This window comes from Neolamprologus brichardi, chromosome 19 (assembly GCF_056152115.1).
Source record: "Neolamprologus brichardi isolate AB-2024 chromosome 19, ASM5615211v1, whole genome shotgun sequence".
NCBI lineage: Eukaryota > Metazoa > Chordata > Actinopteri > Cichliformes > Cichlidae > Neolamprologus > Neolamprologus brichardi.
The window spans coordinates 598,674-617,839 of NC_142122.1; the positions used below are offsets into that span (position 1 = coordinate 598,674).

General features: G+C 43.8%; 1 protein-coding gene, 14 non-coding genes and 1 pseudogene across 17 annotated transcripts; 15 read left to right on the forward strand and 1 right to left on the reverse strand.

Moving 5' to 3' along the window:
• The first annotated feature begins 2,817 nt into the window (after positions 1-2,817).
• Positions 2,818-7,015, forward strand: ldah (lipid droplet associated hydrolase). 3 transcript variants are annotated; one of them, XM_087832898.1, is made up of 7 exons: positions 2,818-2,903; positions 3,189-3,368; positions 3,735-3,869; positions 3,943-4,112; positions 4,819-5,059; positions 5,387-5,469; positions 5,830-7,015. In XM_087832898.1, exons 2-7 carry the CDS (start codon positions 3,251-3,253, stop codon positions 6,067-6,069), a joined length of 987 nt encoding a protein of 328 aa, XP_087689024.1. In that variant the 5' UTR covers positions 2,818-2,903; positions 3,189-3,250; the 3' UTR covers positions 6,070-7,015. The 3 variants fall into 3 exon arrangements, with proteins under 3 accessions (XP_087689024.1, XP_087689026.1, XP_087689025.1); XM_087832900.1 differs by having other exon boundaries at positions 4,819-5,081; positions 5,830-6,055; XM_087832899.1 differs by having other exon boundaries at positions 2,829-3,368.
• A 933-nt stretch (positions 7,016-7,948) lies between these two features.
• LOC102782949 (growth/differentiation factor 6-A pseudogene) lies at positions 7,949-9,792 on the reverse strand (annotated as a pseudogene).
• Positions 9,793-12,423: 2,631 nt separating this feature from the next.
• Positions 12,424-12,561, forward strand: LOC148097090 (U4 spliceosomal RNA). Its single transcript, XR_015716984.1, has one exon. It is a non-coding gene; the product is annotated as a U4 spliceosomal RNA (small nuclear RNA).
• A 348-nt stretch (positions 12,562-12,909) lies between these two features.
• On the forward strand, positions 12,910-13,049 carry LOC148097091 (U4 spliceosomal RNA). The gene has a single exon (XR_015716996.1). It is a non-coding gene; the product is annotated as a U4 spliceosomal RNA (small nuclear RNA).
• Positions 13,050-13,398: 349 nt separating this feature from the next.
• Positions 13,399-13,538, forward strand: LOC148097092 (U4 spliceosomal RNA). The gene has a single exon (XR_015717001.1). It is a non-coding gene; the product is annotated as a U4 spliceosomal RNA (small nuclear RNA).
• Positions 13,539-13,889: 351 nt separating this feature from the next.
• On the forward strand, positions 13,890-14,029 carry LOC148097093 (U4 spliceosomal RNA). Its single transcript, XR_015716986.1, has one exon. It is a non-coding gene; the product is annotated as a U4 spliceosomal RNA (small nuclear RNA).
• A 351-nt stretch (positions 14,030-14,380) lies between these two features.
• LOC148097094 (U4 spliceosomal RNA) lies at positions 14,381-14,520 on the forward strand. Its single transcript, XR_015716987.1, has one exon. It is a non-coding gene; the product is annotated as a U4 spliceosomal RNA (small nuclear RNA).
• A 351-nt stretch (positions 14,521-14,871) lies between these two features.
• On the forward strand, positions 14,872-15,011 carry LOC148097095 (U4 spliceosomal RNA). Its single transcript, XR_015716997.1, has one exon. It is a non-coding gene; the product is annotated as a U4 spliceosomal RNA (small nuclear RNA).
• A 346-nt stretch (positions 15,012-15,357) lies between these two features.
• On the forward strand, positions 15,358-15,497 carry LOC148097096 (U4 spliceosomal RNA). The gene has a single exon (XR_015716992.1). It is a non-coding gene; the product is annotated as a U4 spliceosomal RNA (small nuclear RNA).
• A 348-nt stretch (positions 15,498-15,845) lies between these two features.
• LOC148097097 (U4 spliceosomal RNA) lies at positions 15,846-15,985 on the forward strand. The gene has a single exon (XR_015717002.1). It is a non-coding gene; the product is annotated as a U4 spliceosomal RNA (small nuclear RNA).
• Positions 15,986-16,336: 351 nt separating this feature from the next.
• Positions 16,337-16,476, forward strand: LOC148097098 (U4 spliceosomal RNA). Its single transcript, XR_015716994.1, has one exon. It is a non-coding gene; the product is annotated as a U4 spliceosomal RNA (small nuclear RNA).
• A 349-nt stretch (positions 16,477-16,825) lies between these two features.
• LOC148097099 (U4 spliceosomal RNA) lies at positions 16,826-16,965 on the forward strand. Its single transcript, XR_015717003.1, has one exon. It is a non-coding gene; the product is annotated as a U4 spliceosomal RNA (small nuclear RNA).
• Positions 16,966-17,316: 351 nt separating this feature from the next.
• Positions 17,317-17,456, forward strand: LOC148097100 (U4 spliceosomal RNA). The gene has a single exon (XR_015716988.1). It is a non-coding gene; the product is annotated as a U4 spliceosomal RNA (small nuclear RNA).
• Positions 17,457-17,807: 351 nt separating this feature from the next.
• On the forward strand, positions 17,808-17,947 carry LOC148097101 (U4 spliceosomal RNA). Its single transcript, XR_015716989.1, has one exon. It is a non-coding gene; the product is annotated as a U4 spliceosomal RNA (small nuclear RNA).
• A 346-nt stretch (positions 17,948-18,293) lies between these two features.
• LOC148097102 (U4 spliceosomal RNA) lies at positions 18,294-18,433 on the forward strand. The gene has a single exon (XR_015716985.1). It is a non-coding gene; the product is annotated as a U4 spliceosomal RNA (small nuclear RNA).
• Positions 18,434-18,784: 351 nt separating this feature from the next.
• Positions 18,785-18,924, forward strand: LOC148097103 (U4 spliceosomal RNA). The gene has a single exon (XR_015716995.1). It is a non-coding gene; the product is annotated as a U4 spliceosomal RNA (small nuclear RNA).
• The last annotated feature ends 242 nt before the right edge of the window (positions 18,925-19,166 follow it).

Consider the following 19,166-nt stretch of genomic DNA (forward strand, 5'->3'; position numbering starts at 1 on the left):
GAGGGGGGGGCAGAGGGTGTGGTGCAACATCCTCAGCCTCCACGGGGGAGCTCGACAGGAGAATCTGCCAAACATGTGCTTCCTGGACTTGAAGAAGGTATTCAACCACGTCTGACGGGGCATCCTTTAGGGGAGCTTTGGCAGAACGGGCTGGACGATATAGCCTCAAAATGATATCACCACATTTCTGATCTGAGCAGCAGATGTTTCTGTAACCATCAAAGCTGCTGGTCATGTGACATCAGCAGCGCTCCCGTTATTTTCCTCCAGTCTGGAAGTTTGAAGTCTGGAAGTTTGTGAAGAGAAACACTCTCTAGGTCCAGTGTGGAGTGAGGAGCAAGAGATGGGAAAGAGATGCTGCTGGCTTTAAAACTATTCTATTCTATTCTATTCTATTCTATTCTATTCAGCATAAGCATTTTTCCATGCATGACAAAAAGCTCAAAGCCAAGCACCACATTTATGATCTTTTATGTTTTTCTTTTGTTTAGTTGAGTTTGAGGTTTTCAGTCCAAATAAAGAGAAAAACATGAACACACAATAACACAGGTGCAGATTTGTATCATTAGTTTTTATGAAATAAGGAGAATCGTTTGTGTCCGTCCTGTTTTGTGCTTTGGCTGCTGTGACAGAGGAACTGTTCAGTCTGCTCCAAAACACCGACCTCTCCATGACCTCCTGGGGTGATGATGGTGACGATGATGATGGTGCACTGTTATTGTAGATGATAATAACTCCTCTGAGAGGAGTTATTATCTTTATTAATGTGTCGTGAGTCGGTGTAAAATGATCCAGATGTGTAATTTTCTTCACGCAGGAGGTCCATACCTAAGTCACCATGTTTGAGCCTCACGGCGTCGTTAGCATAAAAAGAATGTGAACGTTTTAGGAGGAAATGACAAGTTTTACCACATCATCATCATCATCATCATCATCATCATGAGTCACTGCGAGGGGAAACCACACATCTGCATGAAGTAAAACACGGAGAAATGCTCTTATACAATATCAGATGTCTGTGTGTCCGTGTGTGTGTCTGTGTGTGCATGCGTGTGTGTGTGTCTGTGTGTGCATGCGTGTGTGTGTGTGCGTGTGTGTGTGCATGCGTGTGTGTGTGTGCGTGTGTGCGCGCTGCCATGACTGAGCTCAGACAAAACAAAGACACCTGATACGATGTGAATCTTTGTCAGTTCATCTGCTCCTCACGTTAGAACAATGGACCTCACGCTGCTGCCTTCATTACTTTATCTTCTCTGTTCTTCCTCACTCGTCCTCCTCAGGGTCGCACACAGAGGGACACACAACCAGCCTCACTCACATCTTTGTGTGTGGAGTGAGGGAGGAAGCCAGAACGTGTCATTTTTAACAACACACAGATACAGGGGGAGGCCACCTATGACACACCTGTACCAGACCTGTGATTGATTATTGGGATATTATGTGTGTAACCAGTGACCGGCCGTGCAGCAGGCAGACCGTGGACTCAGGAAGCAAACATTTAATGCCGAGCCCTCGCAGGAAATCCAAACACCGGTAATTTTAGGAAGACAACGAGACACACAGCCACGACATTATGTATGAGGGATAACGAGGGAGAGGCAGCAGGTTGGAGCACAGCTGAGGATAACTGATAATGACTCAGGAGAAAGTTAAACTGAAGACAGACACAGAGAACGCAGCCACCGAAATACAACGGGAAGACAGAAGCAACTGAACGAGGAGAATAAATAAAAAGACCATCAGGAACTTCTATAAGCTCCAAGAATAAGCACAACATGCTAACAGAAAGAAACAAGCCAAAATCAAACAATGCAAAATGTTAAAGTTAACTCGAAGATATAAAAATGAAAAACAAGACCCTTAAACCCAAAAACTCAAACGTGGGCCCAGACCAGCAGACCAAAGCAAAGAACAAACCCTTCACATCTGCCTGGGCCGTGCTGGGCTCTGAGGGTGTAAGAGTGAGCTCAGGATGAAACTAAAATAACCGGGATAAAACTGAAAGCACTTCGTGTGTGACGACAGCCACACGAGCTCAGTGTGTGGATCACTATTATTATCACGTTCACACCAACGTGTTGCCAACACAGATGTCTGCTGAGGGCCTCTGGCTTTAATATTAAACACTTCACACAAATGAATGCACATCATTTTGTGATGTTAAATCAGCTGATAAAAACTAAGGACTGATTATTTTTTTGTTTGCTTCGTTTTTGATGAAAACATGTTTAATAAAAAGAGGGCGCAGGTTAAAAAAGTTAGAGTTTCAGTCTGGATGCAACTGAAAAAATCCCAAATTTGTGTAATTTTATTTACAATCATTCACAAAGTTTTTCTTTATATTAAAATGCGCAAAAATTACATAAAAAGCAAAAATGAATGGCAGAGAGGAAAAGTGCAAAGTTAATTTTTCTTATTATTATCATAATGAAAGGACGAATTCACTTCAGCACATGCATGTTGTATTTATTTGAAATTAATGCCAGTCATTTCTATCATTTATGCAATTTAATGTGAATTTAAAGATGAGATATTTATCTTCATGTTCATCTGAAAGTCTGGGATGAATATACATATGTTACAGAAGCCAAGACGATAAATATGACTTATAAAAACTGAAATACACAGTATGACAAACAAAAAGGTAAATCTCGTTACATAATAAACTGAGGAAAATAAAATAATAATGGTCATTTGGTACGTTAAAGTAAACAGCGGGTGTAGTTACACTCCGGGCCCGTGGGGGCGGTAATGAGCTGGAAACCGAACCGGCCAATAAAAAGAAGAAGCTGCGTTGCAGCTGGCCAATCAGCGTGCAGCAGTGCGAAGCAGGAAGCGGTTGAAAGCGAGCAGCACCTGCATGGAGAGGATATCGTAGTACTTATTCGTAATTGTTCTGACAGGTAAACAGTTTTATTTACAGCGTGTCATAGTATCAGCTTCCGGTGTGACGTCAGCCTGTGAACGGTTTAGTCTGCAGTCTGTTAGCGGTTAACGGTGGTTGGTTAGTTAGATAGATAGATAGTTAGTTAGTTAAGTGGTGGTTAGTTAGTTATTGGGTCTTCAGGTAAGTTAAAGCTTATTTTCAGATCTCAGATCAGCTGTTAGTGAGACACGTGACCAGCTGAAACCTGCAGAGTGAACACCTGCAGCTGTGAATGTGACGCTCAGTCTGAACCTTTGATCAGACTGGAACCTTTGGACCTGCTGATACACCTGTGATACACCTGCGTGTCTGTCCTCGGGGCTGATGATGGACCCACCACACACAGACTTCTTCTACTGCTGCGGAGCCGCCACGGAGCTGCTCAGGTTTGGATCCCGCCCCCTAACCTCTGCACACAAGGTGCTCTTCCTCATCATCCCAGGTGAGCCCCGCCCACATCCACAGCTCAGCAGCACCTGTTGTGTTTCATACTTCCGGAGGAAGCTGTGCTCAGGAGTTCAAACATCACGACATACCCTGTACTGAAGGAATACTGCAGTACAACACAGTAATACTGTAGTACAGCTGCAGTAATACTGTCGTACAGTGCAGTTTTACTGTAGTACAGCTGCAGTATTATTGTAGTACAGCTGCAGTATTACTGTCGTACAGATGCAGTATTATCGTAGTACAGATGCAGTATTACTGTAGTACAGGGCAGTACTCTGTGACTGTGACGTGCTCTGGATCAGGTTTGCGGTTACCGTGGTTACCACAGGCCTCGCTGACCTCGTGCTGTCGGTCACAGGTAACCCAGGTGTGGTGGGCTTCTACAGGACCTTCATGCAGACGCTCCACAGCAGGTGTGGCTACCAGCACCCGGTGTGGGCCGTAAGCCACGCCGGCCACTGCGCTCCTCCGGCCTCCATGGACATGATCGAAGGTACGCACGGCGCTGCTCGCAGGAGAGAGGAGCAGCTTGTTCGGGTGTTCTGACATCTCTGTTCCTATTGCAGACGGCGCCTCGGCGGCGGAGGACGACGTGTTCGGTCTGGACGGGCAGGTCGAACATAAGCTGGCTTTCCTCAGGAATCACGTTCCCAGAGAAACCAGCCTGGTCCTGATCGGTCACTCCATCGGCTGCTACATCATTCTGGAGATGATGAAGAGAAATCCTGAGAGGAAGGTGAGTCCTCGCAGTTCTCCGGTCTGAGGAGAAACCACAAAAACACACAGCCTACAGCACGCACCAACACGCCTCCACCCAAACAGTGAAGCATGCAGGGACGGTGGACGTAGGGAAGGCTCCAGAGCTCAGACATGACCGTGCGAAGCGTGGTCGTCTCAGCCTGATCACATGATCAGCAGGACGGAGGATCTGTGTGACAACGAAACTAAAAACAAGCCAAATGAGTTTTTACTTATTGGGATCGTTTAATCCCGGAATACGACGGGCGCTCTGAGGTTTCTGTCGTTCAGAAACGGAGACTGTTTATGTTTTTATTGTCGCTTATTTCGTCCTTCGCCTGCTGCTGTCGTTCACAGCAGGAGTGCCACATGTTTGATTTGGCACGCCCTTCGTTTCTCTCCTCCCGGGATCAAACGCTTTGTTAGCCTTTGTTAGGTGAATGCGTACCTGCTACACCGCGGAGCGCTCTGGGGGGGTTTGTTGGAATCACAAACTGGAGCGCGTGACCAGCTCGGATGGCGCCCGGCGAGTTCCTGGCTGAGGGCACTGAGCCCTCCCTTCACTTCCCTCCCATCACTTTTTCAGGAAACGGATTAAATGACATGAAAATCTCCCTGCCTCTAATCCGGGAGTTTCCGCAGTTTGCAGCTTCCCGTCTTTCTGTCGTCTGTCTGAAACCTTCTGTCTCCTGTTTTTAATGCAGGTCCTGAAGGCGCTGCTGCTGTTTCCCACCATCGAGCGCATGGCTCAGAGCCCTCAGGGGAAGGTCATGACCCCCGTGCTGTGTCACATGCGTTACGTGGTCTACCTGCCCCTCTTCCTGCTCTCGCTGCTGCCCGACAGGCTCAAAGTCGGCCTCATCAGACTGACGCTGGGGGGAATCCGCTCTCTGGACCTCACTGTGGTGCAGCCCACCCTGGGCCTGCTCAGCGGAGACTCTGCAGGTCGGCCACGCTTCGTTCTTCTGTGAGATATGCAGCGAGGGCTTTTCAGACTGCAGACATTTGTCTTTGATAAAAGCTTTTATGTGATAACACAGAGACAGAATTATGGAGAGAAACCCTGTCAGCAGAAAGGTGGAGGGGGGGGGGGTTGCATTTACAACATGCATGGCTGCATATTAATATACAGGGAGTGAAAGAGCTCAGTGCATGATGGGAATCCCCCAGCAGGCTGCAGCCGGTTCAGATTGAACAGCCGAGGTTTGAAATGTTGAGTTTGCAGCGAGAGCCGGACCAGCTTTAACCTCTGTGGTTTGTTTCCACGTGCAGCCAACGCCATGTACCTGGGCGGGCAGGAAATGAGGAAAGTTCTAAAAAGAGACGACACGACTATCGGGAAACATCTCGACAAGGTAAGAAAAGCCCCGCCCACAAGAGGAGCGAATGAAAATGAAAGCCAGATACGCGTGCAGGTGCTGTCGCCTTTTTATTAAAGACAGCACTTCTGCTCACGCTTCACTTACTGCTCTGTTCTGACCTCGTGACCTGACGCCGCTCCCAGCGCTCCTGTCAGATGTTATGGCACAGCTCGGCGTCGGCAGTCTGAGTCTGAGGGTCAAAGGTCAAACCTGTTGTTCCCTGGTCGCGCTGAGCCGATCGGCCCGCCGCTGGCTGCAGGCTGGCGATCAGCTCATGCAGCGCTGTTTTGATCACGCCCTCTAAAACCACGTTTGCCCTTTTCTCTCTAACACTCTGTCTGTCTGTGCTTTCAGCTGATATTTTATTACGGAGCGACCGACCACTGGTGCCCGCTGCACTATTATCACGACATCAAGCGGGACTTTCCTCTCGGCGACTTCAGGCTGTGTGAAAACGGCTTCCGTCACGCCTTCGTGCTGGACGCCGGACAAGAAGTCGCCGAAATGGTGTTTGAATGGATCCGTGAAGATTTACGGAGCCGAGTTCCCGGTGACCAAAACACTTCATTCAGTGCCTCAGCTGGACGTTTGTAACGAGACCACAGAGCCAAACCAGAGGTTCATGTTGTCTCTGTGTCTCACGTGTGCAGGCGTGGAAGCTGCACACGTTTGTGCTCAGTGAAAACACAGCATCAGCCTTCAGGGGCCACGTGCTTCCAACTCTTATATCCTGGCTAATCATATGAAAATGTACAACGATGGCACGATCATCATAGAGACCAAACATTTATTAAAGTTTAGAAAATTTACAGTGAAATTTCAAAGAAGTCCAGATGAAGCCGCAGATGTGAGGAACAGTATTTTTATTGCATGTGAAATAACTGCTGAAATATTAACTGTTGTTTATTATTGTGGGAATAAATGAAAACGTAATTTATTACACACACAGATTACAACAGGCCGTGTTACTGCGTCAGGTGAGGTCTGAAGATAAAGTTAATCCCACTTCAGGCTCCTGTAAGTAGAGGTGGGAATCCCCATACATCCCACGATACGATATTATCACAATACTTAACGCACGATACGATATTATTGCAATTTTTAAAATATTTTGCGATATTCAGATTCTGTACATAAAGGTAAACTTTATCAATATTCATTTTCTCTAATATCAAAGTCTCACACTCAGTCTTTCTCTCATTTCAGTTTGATTGTTGACAAACTGAACGGTTTGTATTACAGTCTAGTCCAACTTAACTGAATCAACCATCTGGTACAATTATAGCTATTCTGAACTATGCAGTTTATGAAAACTATGCAGCCCCTTCAGCAACTGAAGAATTTGAAAGTAAATTAAAACAAAATATAATTTTACATTAAATAAAAAAAGTTTTAAACTTAATTAAAATAAAACATGTCTTAAATTAAAATAAGTAAACTGTCATGTTTATTGCTGCCAAAAACAAGTTAAACACATTTGGACAGTGAAGGAATGTCAGGATTCTTGCTCAGAAAAAGGATCAACATGCTCTGAAGTCAGAGCACAAAAACCTTTTTGTAACAAAGTATCTATTTCTGCTGTCCCTGTATCCATACATTATTAGCAAACAAAATATCACCATGCTACACAGTATCTAGTTTTTCCCCCACCCCTACCTGTAAGTGTGTCGCAGCAGGAAGCAGTGAAAGCCTCGCTCTGTGTTCTCGGAGCAGATTTGATTTCTCTTTCCTATCTTTCCGATTTTCCCGCTGGTCGACCTCGATGGGTCCTCGATACCTCCCAGCTTAAAAATCGTGGAAAAGTTCCCGAGCACCAGTATCTACTAGGCCACTTTACAGGTGTGCGTGCAGCCAGTGGAAAAGTGTTCAGAGCTGATGATGAAGATGAAACTCTAACCGAGTCTCGCTGCACGAATCCTGACAGGTTGTTCCAGAGTGAGCACATGAAGGCGTGCGCTCATCACCGTGCAGATAGCTGTGACTGTACTTCCTTCACGGTGAAGATCACGTGATGTTAATGCAGCTGGAACTGAACACCGGTCGGTTTGAATAAAAACACAAACTGACGCAGTTACATCAAAACCATTTATTAATTTCTCCGTCAGTGAAAAGTGTCTGTGTGAGGGCAGGTTCATGGTTACAGACTGAACGGCTGAGGTCAGTAAACTAACAATAAACACAAACGAATATTCCAGATGTGGTGTCAGATGTAATGAGGTGGCATCTGTGAGACTAAAGCTTTGCTTCTTAGTTCATGCTGAGAAAAATCTGAATGCAGGAAGTGAGAGTTACAAATATGCAAATGGAGCAGAAATAACTTGTTAACACGACTTCAGATGGCGAAGCATTGTCATCTATCAGAGGCGTATTTTCAGCTTGTTCTGCTGTGATTGGCCACAAAGACCAGAGCAAAAACACAAACATTGCAGGTGTTGCTCTAATCTTAGACCAGTACACGAGGCCTGTGTTTGTGCTACCGGCACCCACAGCTCTCCACCACCATGTTCTCGTACTGCTTGTAGACCACGCTGCCGGCTGAGTCCATGTAGAGGATGCTGATGGGGCTGAGACTGGAGGGGACGCAGCAGCTGGGTGGGCTGAGATCAGGGTCCATGGAGTTCATCAGGGTCTGGATCACAGCGTGGTTGGTGGGCTCCAGGTGGGCGCGCAGCGGGAAGTCGCACACGCCGTCGCAGCGGCGCGCCTCATAGTCCAAAGGGGCGATGATCCAGTCGTCCCAGCCCAGGTCTCTGAAGTTCACGTGCAGCGGTTTCCGGCTGCAGCGGCTCCTCCCGCCTCCTCTCGCTGCCCCACCGAAGGACCGTTTGGACAGAGCTCTCTGTCGATGCCGGCGGTTCTTCTTTACGTGTTTTGGAATAAGTTTCGGAGGCTTCGGGAGGCTAAATCCACCGCCCTCGCTCTTCATCCTGTGCGTTACCTCTCCGAAAAGACTGTCGGTGGTGTTGGTATGCCAGAAAGCCACCAGCAAAGCTTTCTCCTGGGTTGGGCAAGGGGTGCGACCCAGCCCCAGGACCAGCGGGTCAGCCACCTCGTTGGTCAGTTCAGAGAAGGCCAGGAGATGGAAGCAGGCCTGCGGTGGCTCCAAAGGATTCCTCAGATGGGCCTTCATGCCAGACCACACGTCAAACACCTCCCACCTGGGAAGACCACCGCCCAAAACCTCGACAGTTCTGGAGTCCAGCAGCTGTCTCTCCGAAGAGCAGGAGTACAGGCGGATGTCGTAAAGGTTTCCTCCGCTCGTTAGGGTGGGTCGACGGTCTGCCGGAGGCTTCCTGAGGATTCTCAGCTCGGCCTCCACCAGCTCTTCCATCCTGGCCAGGCTGGACAAGTCGAAGACGTAACGCTGGCCGCTCTCCCATGATGGAGGATCTGTGGATAAGGAGGAAAATAAAGGTAGAACACGCAGCATGTAACTTTATGTGCAGGTCTGAAACTTAACCCAACACTGGTCTGTGGTCACATGTGGGACTCAAGCCTCAGTCTCCAATACAGCTCTTTGGCTCCTCATATGATGTCACCTCTAAGTCTTTATGGCATCAAAGTCAGTGATAAACATCATAAAGGGAACTGGGTGATGTCAAACAGGAATGATATTTACAAATGTCATTCCTGTTGTTAAACCCGTTTAACAAAAACAGGAAGTTAAGAAAGAAATGCACTAAAATGCTGCTGAAACGATAAAGCTGATGTGTTGGTGTAGATGGATTCATTCATGGATTTCAAATCTATTGAAAGTTTTTCAGGCTGACTTAGGGGAGGATTTAGATAATTTTCAGGAGCGGGACCACGCCTTCAAACACGCCCCTTCTGGCCCTTATCTATATGTGACCGACACCCCCACCCCCGTTCTACAAGCTGTTCGTTCTTGTTTTTGTGTAGAATCAGAAAGCAAAGCAGAGCTTTCCCCAAACCACAGCTCAGTTCATGTCTACGCCGTTCATCTTTGTCTACTGAAACGCTGTCAAACCGAAAATGAAGACGAGAGCCCAGCGAGTGAATGGCAATGAAAACTATAAACCTGGAGATGAGACCTTCTGATGGTCACAACATCGCAAAAACCCACATAAATAATCACTTCTACTAACTTTAAATTCTTTACTAACTTTATAAATCAGTGATACATTTAGTAATCTGTGTCAACAATGGAAATATGGTTGCTTAAAACAGAATAACACCAAATATAGATGTAATAAAACTAGAACATTCAGTTTTTTAGGCAGGATTTTGAGGGAAAGTGAATTAAATTGGTGTCAAACCTTGTCCTTGGTCCACAAAACTTGTAACTGTGTTAGCAGCTCCTGCTCCGTCTGAAACATCAAAGTCTCTGCTTTGAGGTTTGGACAGCGTTTGGTATAAAAACACCATGTAGTCGTGGAGGACCACCGAGCCGTTAACTGACCGATCTCTCCTCATCATGCTCGTGTTCGCGCCCCACGGTGAGCTGGACTGCAACGCTCCGGTCCGCTCTATCCCGACCCAGAAAGCAAAGCAGAGCTGAAACAACACGGGTCGGTCCATCTGAGGTGCTGTCCTCAAGTTAAATGAAGAGCTTCAGGTGGGGGCGAGACTGAGAAAAATCCCCTCTGACTTTCATTCAGAGGATCATCTTCATGTAGATCGTCTGTGTACCTGCATGCAGGTGTACAGGTCGACAGTGCCCCCTGCCAGCTTTGTAGATTAATAGACACGTGTCACATTAAAGGAAAAATGACTACAAGGTGTTTTCAAAAGAAGTTCCATTTTATGCCTCAAAACCAGCTTCAGTGCTCCCGGCATTGATGGTCTAACACTCAGCTGGATCTAAGCATTTCAGAAGAAAACCCCTCCTTTGGTTTAACGTGTAACTCGAACCTACAGCCATGCAGAGCCACCAACGCCGTCACTGTGACGGCGTTGGTGGCTCAGACTTTTTCCTAATCAGACTTTTTCCTAATTTACAAAGAATGCATTCTGAATGTTTGAAGGTTTTGTTGATCAACACAGACTCACTTTGGAATGTAGTTTTTATACATTGTATCTTATTAACCCTGCCTTTTCAATACACTGCACTCGTCATATGTACAGTAATTACAAATATTTCACAATTTAAAATTATTATTTTAAATTGTTATTATTTTATTATTATTATTTCTAACTTTCATGATAGAACACAAAACATGAATACATTACAAAATATATCTTTACATGAATGTACTGCTCAAAAATTAAAAAAAATAAAAACGTTGTATCAAGTCAGTAAAGCTCCTGGATCAAAATCAGAATACTTTATTAATCCCTGAAAAAATGATGTGGTTACACTTGCTCCAGGATGATAAGGACAATAATGCATTCTCAATCATCCAGGTAAGTAAATCTCCAAAAGTTGATTCTGTTCATCCAGACGTAGCGTTTTGTGGGAGAAACGTTTCGTCACTCATCCAGGTGACTTCTTCAGTCTCAGCTGACTGCAGGTTTCCCCAATCTTATAAACAGGACATTTGCATAATGACTGAAACCAGCCCACTGTTCCTTCAGTGGGCTGGTTTCAGTCACCATCAGTGATGTGAGTGGCGCATGAGAAGTTGTCAGGTATTATGATTTCTTTGCAAAATTAACACAAGATGCGACTCAAATCCTGCATTGAGTAAAGATTTTTTATTTATTTATTTTTTTTCTTTTGTAATTCCAGGTTTGGTTTGTTCAAAGATAAGAATTTGTATAATTTTTTTGTGATGAACAATAATAATTTTGAAAATTGAATTGATTGCAATAAGCACTGTTTTCATCAGTTCATTTTGCAGTTAACATGTGAACATGTTGGATGATCTGTCTGCTGTCACTGGGTGGGGCTGAGGTCTGAATCTGAGGGCAGCTCCTGTAATCACAAAGACAACAGAACCATCAAACTCAGATATAAAGTTTATCCCTCAATATTGAAATAAAGCTGATTCTTCTGTCCTCACACACTCAGGATCTGAAGTTCTTCTCTTACATTTTTTCAGTATTACAGTACACTACAGTACTTTAATCCATAGTTCCTGATTAATGAGGAGTTACTGAAGTACAAGCTTTTAAAAAAAAATGTTACTGTCTTTACAGATGTGGCAAGAGACTGAAAACATGCTGTTGTTTGCACATGTTCAATATTCAGCTGTGTACAGGAGCTGCAGCAGGATGCGGCCTGTTGCTTTTACAGTATAATACTTGTAATAAAAGTACAGTAACAGTAATTAGTGACTGAGCAGCCCGGAGCGTTTCTCTTGATTTCTTTAGTAAATTCATTCACCTGCACGGGTTAACTAAACGAACCGTGACAGCCGACTGCTCATCTTAGCTAGCTAGGTCTCAGGAGCTAGCTAAGGACGGTAGTTACGGATTAGCTTAAAAACACGTTTAACTTACCGAAACAGTGCAGCGGGGCCTCGGGTCCTTCTGTCGGGTAGTCCAGTTTACTGAAGAACACCTCAGGCTGTCAGGTTAAAACAGTCGGTCGTGTTTTCGTAACGTAAACGCTGGCCCTCCTCTCAGAGCCTACGCTCTATCTGCTATTCCCGAACAGAGATACGCAAGTTTCTCCGTGACTGCAGCTGTCAGTCAAAGCTCTTATGATGACGTTTCACCCCAATTTAACATCACCGCGGTAGGAATTAGAATAAAACTTATGGGAAAGGAGACCCCTTGAACATCAATCAGCGTGATGAGAACTATTGAAAACAAAAGAAAGAATCTTTGGAAAAAAATTATCTAAGGAGAATTAATTTATTTTGGTCTGACCCCAGTCCCGTCCGCTAACATGGAGGAGGCGGAGTTTATGACCTATACTGCAGACACCAGGGGGCGATAGAGACGTTTTGGCTTAATTATTGGGGAGCTGTGGCGTCTTTTATACAGTCAGCTGTGATACCAGTGTTGATTCATACCCAGCTGAAAAGCTGAAACTCACTGGTTATTCTTGTGCAGAGGCAATTTCATAGTCTATGAAGTTCTACTGAGACGTGATTATTGCTGGTTGAAAACTTTTACCAATTCCCGCCTTGATGACTTGAAACAGTCAGCTATGGCAATTTTTGCTGGTCTCTCAGGAGACTTTGTATTTTGTGTCAACGGTAATTTCTGGCGTTGTCAATTTACGATGTCTATCTGTCGTATTTATTGAGGGTTGTCAGATATTAGGAGTTCTTGGCAACATTAACACAAGATGGGATTCAAATCCTGCATCGAGTGAAGCCCCAAGTATTGACCCTTTGCTCTTGGTCAATGCATACAATTAACTGAACCAATAAATGGGCGGGATTTCCAAATGATCAACCAATCACGTGAGTAACCCCCCAATTCAAACCCAGTTAGTTCTTGCATCACCCAACATTTGACAGTGCACCATGAGTGATGTGAGTGTTGATTCATACCCAGCTGAAAAGCTGAAACTCACTGGTTATTCTTGTGCAGAGGCAATTTCATAGTCTATGAAGTTCTACTGAGACGTGATTATTGCTGGTTGAAAACTTTTACCAATTCCCGCCTTGATGACTTGAAACACAGTCAGCTATGGCAATTTTTGCTGGTCTCTCAGAAGACTTTGTATGTTGTGTCAACGGTGATTTCTGGCGTTGTCAATTTACGATGTCTGTCCGTCGTATTTATTGAGGGAAGTTGTCAGATATTAGGAGTTCTTGGCAACATTAACACAAGATGGGATTCAAATCCTGCATCGAGTGAAGCAAAGTATTGACCCGTTGCTCTTGGTCAATGCATACAATTAACTGAACCAATAAATGGGCGGGATTTCCAAATGATCAACCAATCACGTGAGTAACCCCCCAATTCAAACCCAGTTAGTTCTTGCATCACCCAACATTTGACAGTGCACCATCAGTGATGTGAGTGTTGATTCATACCCAGCTGAAAAGCTGAAACTCACTGGTTATTCTTGTGCAGAGGCAATTTCATAGTCTATGAAGTTCTACTGAGACGTGATTATTGCTGGTTGAAAACTTTTACCAATTCCCGCCTTGATGACTTGAAACACAGTCAGCTATGGCAATTTTTGCTGGTCTCTCAGGAGACTTTATAATTTGTTTAAATGTTAATTGTTGGCGTTGTCAATTTGCTATTTCTATCTGTCGTATTTATTGAGGGAAGTTGTCAGATATTAGGAGTTCTTGGCAACATTAACACAAGATGGGATTCAAATCCTGCATCGAGTGAGGCCCCAAGTATTGACCCTTTGCTCTTGGTCAATGCATACAATTAACTGAACCAATAAATGGGCGGGATTTCCAAATGATCAACCAATCACGTGAGTAACCCCCCAATTCAAACCCAGTTAGTTCTTGCATCACCCAACATTTGACAGTGCGCCATGAGTGATGTGAGTGTTGATTCATACCCAGCTGAAAAGCTGAAACTCACTGGTTATTCTTGTGCAGAGGCAATTTCATAGTCTATGAAGTTCGACTGAGACGTGATTATTGCTGGTTGAAAACTTTTACCAATTCCCGCCTTGATGACTTGAAACACAGTCAGCTATGGCAATTTTTGCTGGTCTCTCAGGAGACTTTGTAATTTGTTTCAATGTTAATTGCTGGCATTGTCAATTTACGATGTCCATCCGTCGTATTTATTGAGGGAAGTTGTCAGATATTAGGAGTTGTTGGCAACATTAACACAAGATGGGATTCAAATCCTGCATCGAGTGAAGCCCCAAGTATTGACCCTTTGCTCTTGGTCAATGCATACAATTAACTGAACCAATAAATGGGCGGGATTTCCAAATGATCAACCAATCACGTGAGTAACCCCCCAATTCAAACCCAGTTAGTTCTTGCATCACCCAACATTTGACAGTGCACCATGAGTGATGTGAGTGTTGATTCATACCCAGCTGAAAAGCTGAAACTCACTGGTTATTCTTGTGCAGAGGCAATTTCATAGTCTATGAAGTTCGACTGAGACGTGATTATTGCTGGTTGAAAACTTTTACCAATTCCCGCCTTGATGACTTGAAACACAGTCAGCTATGGCAATTTTTGCTGGTCTCTCAGGAGACTTTGTAATTTGTTTCAATGTTAATTGCTGGCATTGTCAATTTACGATGTCCATCCGTCGTATTTATTGAGGGAAGTTGTCAGATATTAGGAGTTGTTGGCAACATTAACACAAGATGGGATTCAAATCCTGCATCGAGTGAAGCCCCAAGTATTGACCCTTTGCTCTTGGTCAATGCATACAATTAACTGAACCAATAAATGGGCGGGATTTCCAAATGATCAACCAATCACGTGAGTAACCCCCCAATTCAAACCCAGTTAGTTCTTGCATCACCCAACATTTGACAGTGCACCATGAGTGATGTGAGTGTTGATTCATACCCAGCTGAAAAGCTGAAACTCACTGGTTATTCTTGTGCAGAGGCAATTTCATAGTCTATGAAGTTCTACTGAGACGTGATTATTGCTGGTTGAAAACTTTTACCAATTCCCGCCTTGATGACTTGAAACACAGTCAGCTATGGCAAATTTTGCTGGTCTCTCAGGAGACTTTGTATTTTGTGTCAACGGTAATTTCTGGCGTTGTCAATTTACGATGTCTATCTGTCGTATTTATTGAAGGTTGTCAGATATTAGGAGTTCTTGGCAACATTAACACAAGATGGGATTCAAATCCTGCATCGAGTGAAGCAAAGTATTGACCCGTTGCTCTTGGTCAATACATACAATTAACTGAACCAATAAATGGGCGGGATTTCCAAATGATCAACCAATCACGTGAGTAACCCCCCAATTCAAACCCAGTTAGTTCTTGCATCACCCAACATTTGACAGTGCACCATCAGTGATGTGAGTGTTGATTCATACCCAGCTGAAAAGCTGAAACTCACTGGTTATTCTTGTGCAGAGGCAATTTCATAGTCTATGAAGTTCTACTGAGACGTGATTATTGCTGGTTGAAAACTTTTACCAATTCCCGTCTTGATGACTTGAAACACAGTCAGCTATGGCAATTTTTGCTGGTCTCTCAGGAGACTTTGTATTTTGTTTCAACGGTAATTTCTGGCGTTGTCAATTTACGATGTCTATCTGTCGTATTTATTGAGGGTTGTCAGATATTAGGAGTTCTTGGCAACATTAACACAAGATGGGATTCAAATCCTGCATCGAGTGAAGCCCCAAGTATTGACCCTTTGCTCTTGGTCAATGCATACAATTAACTGAACCAATAAATGGGCGGGATTTCCAAATGATCAACCAATCACGTGAGTAACCCCCCAATTCAAACCCAGTTAGTTCTTGCATCACCCAACATTTGACAGTGCACCATGAGTGATGTGAGTGTTGATTCATACCCAGCTGAAAAGCTGAAACTCACTGGTTATTCTTGTGCAGAGGCAATTTCATAGTCTATGAAGTTCTACTGAGACGTGATTATTGCTGGTTGAAAACTTTTACCAATTCCCGCCTTGATGACTTGAAACACAGTCAGCTATGGCAATTTTTGCTGGTCTCTCAGGAGACTTTGTAATTTGTTTAAATGTTAATTGTTGGCGTTGTCAATTTGCTATTTCTATCCGTCGTATTTATTGAGGGAAGTTGTCAGATATTAGGAGTTCTTGGCAACATTAACACAAGATGGGATTCAAATCCTGCATCGAGTGAAGCCCCAAGTATTGACCCTTTGCTCTTGGTCAATGCATACAATTAACTGAACCAATAAATGGGCGGGATTTCCAAATGATCAACCAATCACGTGAGTAACCCCCCAATTCAAACCCAGTTAGTTCTTGCATCACCCAACATTTGACAGTGCACCATGAGTGATGTGAGTGTTGATTCATACCCAGCTGAAAAGCTGAAACTCACTGGTTATTTTTGTGCAGAGGCAATTTCATAGTCTATGAAGTTCTACTGAGACGTGATTATTGCTGGTTGAAAACTTTTACCAATTCCCGCCTTGATGACTTGAAACACAGTCAGCTATGGCAATTTTTGCTGGTCTCTCAGAAGACTTTGTATGTTGTGTCAACGGTGATTTCTGGCGTTGTCAATTTACGATGTCTGTCCGTCGTATTTATTGAGGGAAGTTGTCAGATATTAGGAGTTCTTGGCAACATTAACACAAGATGGGATTCAAATCCTGCATCGAGTGAAGCAAAGTATTGACCCGTTGCTCTTGGTCAATGCATACAATTAACTGAACCAATAAATGGGCGGGATTTCCAAATGATCAACCAATCACGTGAGTAACCCCCCAATTCAAACCCAGTTAGTTCTTGCATCACCCAACATTTGACAGTGCACCATCAGTGATGTGAGTGTTGATTCATACCCAGCTGAAAAGCTGAAACTCACTGGTTATTCTTGTGCAGAGGCAATTTCATAGTCTATGAAGTTCTACTGAGACGTGATTATTGCTGGTTGAAAACTTTTACCAATTCCCGCCTTGATGACTTGAAACACAGTCAGCTATGGCAATTTTTGCTGGTCTCTCAGGAGACTTTATAATTTGTTTAAATGTTAATTGTTGGCGTTGTCAATTTGCTATTTCTATCTGTCGTATTTATTGAGGGAAGTTGTCAGATATTAGGAGTTCTTGGCAACATTAACACAAGATGGGATTCAAATCCTGCATCGAGTGAGGCCCCAAGTATTGACCCTTTGCTCTTGGTCAATGCATACAATTAACTGAACCAATAAATGGGCGGGATTTCCAAATGATCAACCAATCACGTGAGTAACCCCCCAATTCAAACCCAGTTAGTTCTTGCATCACCCAACATTTGACAGTGCGCCATGAGTGATGTGAGTGTTGATTCATACCCAGCTGAAAAGCTGAAACTCACTGGTTATTCTTGTGCAGAGGCAATTTCATAGTCTATGAAGTTCGACTGAGACGTGATTATTGCTGGTTGAAAACTTTTACCAATTCCCGCCTTGATGACTTGAAACACAGTCAGCTATGGCAATTTTTGCTGGTCTCTCAGGAGACTTTGTAATTTGTTTCAATGTTAATTGCTGGCATTGTCAATTTACGATGTCCATCCGTCGTATTTATTGAGGGAAGTTGTCAGATATTAGGAGTTGTTGGCAACATTAACACAAGATGGGATTCAAATCCTGCATCGAGTGAAGCCCCAAGTATTGACCCTTTGCTCTTGGTCAATGCATACAATTAACTGAACCAATAAATGGGCGGGATTTCCAAATGATCAACCAATCACGTGAGTAACCCCCCAATTCAAACCCAGTTAGTTCTTGCATCACCCAACATTTGACAGTGCACCATGAGTGATGTGAGTGTTGATTCATACCCAGCTGAAAAGCTGAAACTCACTGGTTATTCTTGTGCAGAGGCAATTTCATAGTCTATGAAGTTCGACTGAGACGTGATTATTGCTGGTTGAAAACTTTTACCAATTCCCGCCTTGATGACTTGAAACACAGTCAGCTATGGCAATTTTTGCTGGTCTCTCAGGAGACTTTGTAATTTGTTTCAATGTTAATTGCTGGCGTTGTCAATTTACGATGTCTATCTGTCGTATTTATTGAAGGTTGTCAGATATTAGGAGTTCTTGGCAACATTAACACAAGATGGGATTCAAATCCTGCATCGAGTGAAGCAAAGTATTGACCCGTTGCTCTTGGTCAATACATACAATTAACTGAACCAATAAATGGGCGGGATTTCCAAATGATCAACCAATCACGTGAGTAACCCCCCAATTCAAACCCAGTTAGTTCTTGCATCACCCAACATTTGACAGTGCACCATGAGTGATGTGAGTGTTGATTCATACCCAGCTGAAAAGCTGAAACTCACTGGTTATTCTTGTGCAGAGGCAATTTCATAGTCTATGAAGTTCTACTGAGACGTGATTATTGCTGGTTGAAAACTTTTACCAATTCCCGCCTTGATGACTTGAAACACAGTCAGCTATGGCAATTTTTGCTGGTCTCTCAGGAGACTTTGTAATTTGTTTAAATGTTAATTGTTGGCGTTGTCAATTTGCTATTTCTATCCGTCGTATTTATTGAGGGAAGTTGTCAGATATTAGGAGTTCTTGGCAACATTAACACAAGATGGGATTCAAATCCTGCATCGAGTGAAGCCCCAAGTATTGACCCTTTGCTCTTGGTCAATGCATACAATTAACTGAACCAATAAATGGGCGGGATTTCCAAATGATCAACCAATCACGTGAGTAACCCCCCAATTCAAACCCAGTTAGTTCTTGCATCACCCAACATTTGACAGTGCACCATGAGTGATGTGAGTGTTGATTCATACCCAGCTGAAAAGCTGAAACTCACTGGTTATTTTTGTGCAGAGGCAATTTCATAGTCTATGAAGTTCTACTGAGACGTGATTATTGCTGGTTGAAAACTTTTACCAATTCCCGCCTTGATGACTTGAAACACAGTCAGCTATGGCAATTTTTGCTGGTCTCTCAGGAGACTTTGTATGTTGTGTCAACGGTGATTTCTGGCGTTGTCAATTTACGATGTCTGTCCGTCGTATTTATTGAGGGAAGTTGTCAGATATTAGGAGTTCTTGGCAACATTAACACAAGATGGGATTCAAATCCTGCATCGAGTGAAGCAAAGTATTGACCCGTTGCTCTTGGTCAATGCATACAATTAACTGAACCAATAAATGGGCGGGATTTCCAAATGATCAACCAATCACGTGAGTAACCC

Coding starts and splice junctions, on each gene's coding strand:
- ldah (XM_087832898.1), top strand. CDS start 3,251: ATGATGGACCCACCACACACAGACTTCTTCTACTGCTGCGGAGCCGCC. Junction 3,369..3,734: donor GCTCTTCCTCATCATCCCAG/GTGAGCCCCGCC, acceptor TGTCGGTCACAG/GTAACCCAGGTGTGGTGGGC. Junction 5,470..5,829: donor TCGGGAAACATCTCGACAAG/GTAAGAAAAGCC, acceptor CTGTGCTTTCAG/CTGATATTTTATTACGGAGC.